The sequence below is a fragment of the Acomys minous genome, assembly GCF_964271855.1.
Source record: "Acomys minous genome assembly, chromosome: 11".
Lineage (NCBI taxonomy): Eukaryota > Metazoa > Chordata > Mammalia > Rodentia > Muridae > Acomys > Acomys minous.
Genome location: NC_140492.1, coordinates 1161576 through 1170000, shown reverse-complemented (window position 1 = coordinate 1170000; position 8425 = coordinate 1161576). Strand labels below are relative to the sequence as shown.

Here is an 8425-nt window from a genome sequence, read left to right as displayed (position 1 = left end):
ACACAGGGCCCCTCATTGGTCTGGAACTCACCAAGTAGGCTAAGCTGGCTAGCTGTACAGCAAGCTCCAGGGACCTGCCTATCTCTGCCTTCTCACACTGGAGTTACAACAGTGTGCCACCACACCAGGCTTTTTTGTTTCTTTGGTTGTAGGAATTGAATCCAGGTCCCTCACATTTGCTCAGCCAGCACTTGGCCATCGGAGCCTTTCCCCAGGCAGCTTCTTCTGCTGTTCGTGCCAATCCCACCGCCCCCTCCTCAAGCCTGCTGAGAATCCCCATGTGAGTCTCAAGCAGAGCTGTGCAAATTAGCTGGCGACTGTGGGCGGTGTGGAAGTGGCCCTCAGGGCTTTGGCTTATCCTTAACCATATACTCTGGGTGCTGGGCCCCTTCAGCTGCCTCCATGTTGCCTTGTACAAGTGTCTGCAGCTAAGCAGATAACAGCGATGAAGTTAAACCGACAGCTCAGCCGCCTTAAGGCCTCCAAGGTTTCTGAAATACCATCCATCTCTTTTTATAGACTGAGACATTTAGCACCCAAGAGCTGTATAGATTTCAACTCATACAACTTGAAACACATCGTGGACCGTGGCAGTCATTCCACAGAGTCTTCCTTGCTGCGGGTTGAAAGTGGATCATCTGGTACAGCTCGTGTTTAAAAATAGGGAGGGCGGTGTGAAGACGAGTGTCGGAGGTACGCCCGTGCTTGTCTACTTAGAATATCGCCGAAGACACCAACGCTGAGAACCACAAAGCCGTGGGCCAGGCATCTCTGGCTCCACATTGTAAGGGTGAAAACTCTGAACTCTGTGGCCAGTCTGTGCCGACTGCAGAGAATGCTGGCCCTGGGGCTCAGGAGAAGTTTCCTCCAGTAAAGCAAGTGTGGGGACCTGAGTTCAATCCTTAGCATCCACGTCAAAAGCAAACATAGTGGTGTGCATCTGTAATCCCAGCTTGGATCGGGGGGGGGGGGGTGTGAAAGTGCAGCAGGAAGATTCCTGAGGTGTAGTGACCAGTCAGCCTAGCCACCCTGGGGAGCCAGAGATCCCAGGGAGAGACTATATCTCAGAAAGCAAGGCGTGGAGGGTTCCTGGGGAATGAAACCTCAGATTGACTTCTGACCTTCACACACACACAAACACACACACACACACACACACACACACACACACACACACACACACACGAGGTGGGGGTGCTAGCCATGTGTCCAGAACCCTTCAAGCTGCAGAGTAATCTTCCTGAAGCAGGCGTTTGCACAAAGTATCTTGATCACAGACCTTCAGTTTGGTGAGGCACTTGGTTTCGTTTTATGTCTCATGGTAGAAGGGGATCTGAACAGCACTCTTAATAAAATGATATATCTCCCCAGGAGTTCATTATCAACCAGGTCATGACCCTCTGGGGACAACAGAGAAAACACATGGTTAAAATTTTAACCTAAGAAATCGATAAAAGAATTAAAAGAACAGCACAGTAACAGCAGACCATCACCTAGCATTGACATGTACCCTAGGCACCATCTATGCCCTTAATATCTGGTAACCCACCTATTCTTCTAACACTGTCACTTTCAGGGACAGTTATGGCCCCATTTTACAGATGAGGAAAGTGAGAGTCGATGCCGTTAGCTGAGAACACAGAGCAGATGGGGCAGTCAAGCTCAGTGACACAGCCCCTGGCAAGGTGCAACGATCTGAAGGCCGAGTACACTCATGGTCTCTTCCTTCCGCACAATGAACAGTGGTTTCCCCTCCATCTGCAGTGACCTCTGGTGCGTAAATCTAACCTAGGAAAGTCAAGTCAGCTTCGAGCAGGATTGGTGTGTATCATTAAATGCGCAAGCACCTAGGGAAGGGCAGTTCCAGAAAAATAACATCCAGGCATGGTGCTTGTTATTACTGTTTTTGAGAAGGGTCTCTATGTGACCTAGGATGAGCTACAACTTTTTTTTTTTTATGAACGAGGCAATTTATTAACCCAGCATCTTTTGTTCTAATGCTTCTTGTTGGCAGCTGCCACCTGTCTAGCAATCCTGTCCCTGAGGTGTTAGCTTGCAGCCCCCATTTTGGTCCTTTTTCACCATTTTTAGCCCCTCCAGGGCTTGGAGGACCTGGCGGGCCACACTCTTGGAGCCTCTGCTGAAGTGGCTGGGCCTGACACCGTTTCTCTGCCGTCCTCCATAGATCTTGGTCATGGAGCCAAGCGTGGCACCACCGCGGAAGTACAGGTGCCGTGCCGTGGAAGCAGCTCGTGTGTGGCACCAGTTCTCATCATAGGGAGCAAGCTCTTTATGTTTGGCCAGCTTGACTGTATCCACCCATTCGGGGACTTTCAGCTTCCCAGACTTCTTGAGGAAGGCTGCCAGAGCTCTGACGAAATCCTGCTGGTTAACGTCTTTTACTCCAGGCATCGTGCGGCCTCTGCGCTGCCAGCCAGGGGAAAGGGCGAGCCACAACTTTTAACCTTCCTGCTTCCCCTAGTGCCGACGTTCCAACTACTACGGCAGCTTGGGCAGTGTGGCATGGTGCACGCGCACGCCTCAGCACTCTAGTGCACACTGAGTTCTGAAAAACTTAGTTCCTGTTTCTTCTCTTTGGCTTCTGCCCCTCTCTCTCCTCGGCCCCTTTAATAAGCAGCCAGGGTTAGCAAGATGCCCTGATGTTCTCCAGCTGGCTTTGGAGTCCTCTCTGTGTGTCAACCCACATAGTTCCTATTATAATATCTCTAATTTGCCTGGCCCTCTCAAAAGATTTCTTTTTTTATTTTATATGTATGGGTGGTTTTTTCCCCCCTCGCAAGTACATACGGGCACCACAGAGGCCAGAAGAGGGCATTGGATACCCTGGGACTAGAGTTACAGGTGGTTTGGAGGTGCCTGTGGACACTGGAAATTGAGCCAGGCTTCTCACCTAAACTGCTGCACCCTCTCTTCAGCTCCCGATGATCTTTCTATACAGTGCATGTGCCATTAATAACACCAGTGCGGTTTTCACGTTATGTATTATACCGGGAAGTTTGATTTAGGTCTTCCAACGACTTCTGCATCTCTACCGTGTTAAATACTCCTCTGGCTTTCTCATTAGAACACGGTGATAGTTGAGGCCATGAGACCCTGTGTGCAGCTGAGCTCATCTGAGGCATTGCTGGCTGAAATCCCTCTTTATGAGCCGCATTTCCCTACTTCTCTGTGTGAGCTATAAATGGTGTCTCCCACCTCCTTGCTGTACTCTGCTATAGACTGAATGCTCAGTGCCTGCAGGACTGTGGGAGCCTAAGACCCAGCACAAGGCGTCTCCCAGCTTTGAAATAGAGTCTTTGGGGCAGGGACTTTACAAACAAGCTTTGAAGAGACCTCTCGTTCCTTCCCCCAAACGAAAACGCAGAGGACAGCCTCCATAGAACCTGAGCATCTCATCCAGATGACATCACACCTTACTCAGAGTCAGGTCTCTTCTGTGAGATGGCATGGTGCCTCCACAGGACCCATGCGCCAACCGCACTTGATCATCTCTCTAGATAGTGCACTCTTCTCAGTGTCAGCACTGTGTAAATAGCTGGTCACACCATGCTTCCCAGAAAATAGCGACAAGAGAAGAGCTCTGCACACTGCACAGAATGGTCTGTGGCTGGTTGGCTATGGATACAGGACCCCTGAATATGAAGAGCTGACTGAACTCCCCACGAAAGGCTCCAGGAGGCCTTGACCCCCCTGGAGACACTGGTCTCTGTGCGGGGCTGTCTCCTCAGCCTGAGCCTGCACTGCAAACCCTACAGCCATTGTTCTAGGCTTCCGCCTGCAGCTTGTGATGGAAGCAAGCTGGTGTGCACATCCCTCCCTACACATCCCTCCCTACACATCCCTCCCTACACATCTCTCTCCTACACATCCCTCCCTACACATCCCTCCCTACACATCCCTCCCTACACATCCCTCCCTACACACCCCTCTCCTACACATCCCTCCCTACACATCCCTCCCTACACATCTCTCCTACACATCCCTCCCTACACATCCCTCCCTACACATCCCTCCCTACACACCCCTCTCCTACACATCCCTCCCTACACATCCCTCCCTACACATCTCTCCTACACATCCCTCCCTACACATCCCTCCCTACACATCCCTCCCTACACATCCCTCCCTACACATCCCTCCCTACACATCCCTCCCTACACATCCCTCCCTACACATCCCTCCCTACACATCCCTCCCTACACATCCCTCCCTACACATCCCTCCCTACACATCCCTCCCTACACATCCCTCCCTACACATCCCTCCCTACACATCCCTCCCTACACATCCCTCCCTACACATCCCTCCCTACACATCCCTCTCTACACATCCCTCCCTACACATCCCTCCCTACACACCCCTCTCCTACACATCCCTCCCTACACATCCCTCCCTACACATCCCTCCCTACACATCCCTCCCTACACATCCCTCCCTACACATCCCTCCCTACACATCCCTCCCTACACATCCCTCCCTACACATTCCTCTCCTACACATCCCTCCCTACACATCCCTCCCTACACATCTCTCCCTACACATCCCTCCCTACACATCCCTTCCTACACATCCCTCCCTACACACCCCTCTCCTACACATCCCTCCCTACACATCCCTCCCTACACATCCCTCCCTACACATCCCTCCCTACACATCCCTCCCTACACATCCCTCCCTACACATCCCTCCCTACACATCCCTCCCTACACATCCCTCCCTACACATCTCTCCCTACACATCCCTCCCTACACATCCCTCTCCTACACATCCCTCCCTACACATCCCTCCCTACACATCCCTCCCTACACATCCCTCCCTACACATCCCTCCCTACACATCCCTCCCTACACATCCCTCTCCTACACACCCCTCTCCTACACACCCCTCCCTACACATCCCTCCCTACACATCTCTCTCCTACACACCCCTCTCCTACACACCCCTCCCTACACATCCCTCCCTACACATCCCTCCCTACACGTCCCTCCCTACACATCCCTCCCTACACATCCCTCCCTACACATCCCTTCCTAGCCCGCAGCCTAGAGATGGAAAGCTGGGGCTTTTTCATTTAGTATCATTTCACCCAGTGTTGCCATTGTTTCTAGTGGGAGGTCAAGCTGGCCCCTGTGACTCTCTCTTGGCTGGAAGTGAAAGTGGTTTCAAGTGCTTTTGGATTGCTTCCTGCCTTCCTGCACTGCCATCTGTGCTCCGTGCAGACTCCTTTCCATCCCTGTACCGGCAGACACTTCTCATTTACACAGTAAATTTGAAGAAAGACAAAGGACCTGCCTCACAAAGACATTCACAACTTGAGAAAGATTTTACTATCTGAAAGATTTCTACAAATTCGTGAGAACAGAGGAGCGAAAATACACATGGCCAGTAAAGCTTTTACTTTCTTTTTTTCCCCTCAGTCCTGAGGACTGAACCCAGGGCCTGCTGCCCTATGCTCAGCAGCATACTACCACTGACCTAATTATCTCCAGGCCCTAGCAGTTCTCTCACCCAGAAGCAATGCTGAAAATAAAAATCAAACACCAACTGATCTGACTAGAATATGGATTTTTGTCTAGTCATCAAAATAGCTGGATTTAGAGGTAATGAGAACAATTTTTATCATAGAAAGGTTACACTCAACAATATTAGCTTTGGTTATTCTGGCCAGTGAAGCTATGACTGTTTCTTTTCCCTCTGTTTGCAAGGTTTCTATCATAAATATGCATTACCTTCCTGATTTGGAGTGGGGTCATTTGCCTTTGGAGAGCTATAGGGTAGAGCTTGGCACTCCTCCATAAAGAGACAGAGAGGATGTGATTCTGCTATTGCACACCAGATGAGGGGCTGAGCTACCATCCAGCACTGTAGCCCAGGATGGATAGTAATGTGGCTGTGTGTCAAGAGATATCAACTTTCACCAGGAAACGACATGTTGACTTTGCTCCCTGGGTGTTGTGTGCTGACACCCCTGCCCATCCCCTCCCCCATGGTGGGCTTTTGTGGGCATGGATCAACTGGGTCTGCACCCCACCATGCTTGAATATTGGCAGGGGCATGTTTGCTCCTTGTCTTTCTTCCTCCTACTCTTCCTCTTCTTCCTCTTCTCCTCCTCCTTCCCCTTCCTCCCTCTCCTTGCTTTCCTCCTCCTCCCCATCATCATCATCATCCCCCTCCTCCCCCTCTCCCTCCTCCTCCTTTGGTACTTAAAAAAGCTGTTATCATGGAGTCTACACAGTCCAAAAAGGGTATGGCCTTTCTGAAACAACCCACGTCACTTCTTCCTCCTTCAAAAGCAGTCTTTAAAGATCATTATCCTGGTCTCGTTTTGACTCTGTTTTCTTCCTTAAGTGAAAAAAGATCTTATTTGGCAAGACTGGAAGTCCTGAGGCTTGAGTCAAAATAAATTGGAAATGTTTTGTCTTGCGTATTCTGGGACTGAGAGAGTAAGTAGCGTGGTCAGGGGGCCTTTCTGGTCCACTTTCCCCTGTGGACCCAAGTGAAGCCTTAGGAAGCTGTAGCCCTGGAAGGAGAGGCGGGCACAATGCCCCCACCTGACCCCTATGCCCACTTCTCCCAGGGTGTTGCTGTGCTATTCGGTGCCAGGAACCCAGGAGAGTGGAGCCTAGGACTGAAGAGGACCACAGTCTCATGCAGGGGCCACCTGTATTCAAGGCATCAGGCAGTTTATATTCTGAGGGTTAGGCAAGGTCCACTTGAGTTCAAGCAGTGTACTTTCACAAGGGCAAGGTCACAGGCATCTAGGCTGTGCCTAGTCACACATTTTCAATAATAATAGTAAATGACAGGTAGTCATTATTTAATTATTATTAAAGTGAACTCACTCCTGTTTACACCTGGGTGGGCACCAAAGCACATTCCAGGAACAACCATGTGGATGAATAGAGGGCACAGGACTCTTGTCTTTGTTTGCTTGGAGTTTTCTCATAAGGGCTCAGAAATCTTGATGGCTTCCTTCCTGGGCCTTGTTCCAACACCAAAGTCTTCAGCAGAAGCCACTATGGCATTCTATGCTTCTATATCGTTATTTATGCCACAAGCCGTGTGTTTCTTAATTGATTACTTTACAGTCCTGCAGATTCAACATAGGATGGGGGAAGTGGACCCTCCTAAGCCAGTGTGGCTAGGATAGTCTTGGAACCACTAAGAGTGAGCTGGGCTAGATATGGTATTTCAACTGTAACCCCAGAACCCAAGAGGCTGGAGCACTACCATAAATTTAAGGGTAGCCTGGGCTACATATAGCAAGTTCCAGGCCAGCCTGGGCTATAGAGTGAGACCCTGTTGCAAGGAAACCAAACAAACAAAATATTTAATAATAATAAAAAAAGACTAGGCTGGACTCACTAAGTGTTCCATGGGGTCAATTAGCTTTGCCAAGAGACCCTTCCCCCACCCACCCCAGGCAGCTTCCACGGGACTTTCTGAATGGCACACTGCCCCTCTTTCCATTCCTCCCTCATCTTCACTCCTGAGGAACACCACAGCCCTAAGGAGTGCCAGCAGTGTTTGCTTCTGCACAGTCTTTTATCCTGCAGGTTCAGTGGAACATACTGATGGGGAGCGAACCACCCCCCACCACCGCCCGAGGACATGCTGCTCCTGAGCTGTCCCTAAGTGCATACTCAGTACCTGAGCCACTGGGGCATGAGTGTCACCAGCCATGAGCTCTGTACCCACTGCCACTGAGGCACCGTTGTGACCTTTCCTCCTTCTGTCTCCTCAGAGATTGCAGGTACCACAGTATCTGAAATTTCTGGGCCCTTTTCCACGGAGGACATAGCCAGCAACTGTGTCCCAGCACACGCTCTGAATGAGCCCATCTTGTGGATCGTGTCCTACGCCCTGATGAGCGTGTGTGGAGCCATCCTCCTGGTTCTGATCTTCCTGTTGCTCCCACTGCACTGCCGGCACACCCCTCGAGACCCTGAGGCCGTTAACGATGAGTCCTCTCTGGTCAGACACCGCTGGAAGTGAAGAGCATTCTCTGAACTCCAGCAGCCTTGAACTCAGCTCTTTGCAGAGGGACAGCTCCAGTTGGCCTCTCTGTCTGTCAGTCTGGGACCTCGGCTGTGCGTCTGAACGCCTTCCAGATTCAATGTATCTCGATTACTCTTGGTTTCCAAGTTTTCAGATCTTTTCTACTTTGGAGGGAAATGATAATAATAATAATAATAATAATAATAAAAACACCTCGTTGTGAATCAAAACAGTGCATTGGGCTTCAGGATTTATGGGACTGGTTATACCAAAAGGCCCAGTGTACCTCCAAAACCAAAAAACACAACCCAAACAAAGAAAACCCAGAAATAGGCGCATCACGTTTAGGGACTTTTCTTCTCTTCAACCTCAGGACAAATGAGTGGGTTCGCTGGCTAGCTCTCTT

General features: G+C 50.3%; 2 protein-coding genes across 2 annotated transcripts in view; one reads left to right on the top strand and one right to left on the bottom strand.

The window, feature by feature from the left end:
• The window catches only part of BACE2 (beta-secretase 2), an 83868-nt gene extending 75645 nt beyond the window's left edge, over positions 1-8223 (top strand). Inside the window, exon 9 of the mRNA XM_084801819.1 lies at positions 7766-8223. Coding sequence (XP_084657945.1) covers positions 7766-8016 — 251 coding nt within the window. The 3' untranslated portion in view covers positions 8017-8223. The remainder of the gene's footprint in view (positions 1-7765) is intronic.
• LOC311609086 (small ribosomal subunit protein eS19-like) lies at positions 1945-2614 on the bottom strand. The gene has a single exon (XM_084801820.1). The coding sequence runs from the start codon at positions 2410-2412 to the stop codon at positions 2026-2028; it is 387 nt and encodes a 128-aa protein (XP_084657946.1). The 5' UTR covers positions 2413-2614; the 3' UTR covers positions 1945-2025.
• Positions 8224-8425: the final 202 nt, after the last annotated feature.

Excerpts from the sequence above, each read along its gene's own strand:
- LOC311609086 (XM_084801820.1), bottom strand. The coding sequence starts at position 2,412 with ATGCCTGGAGTAAAAGACGTTAACCAGCAGGATTTCGTCAGAGCTCTG.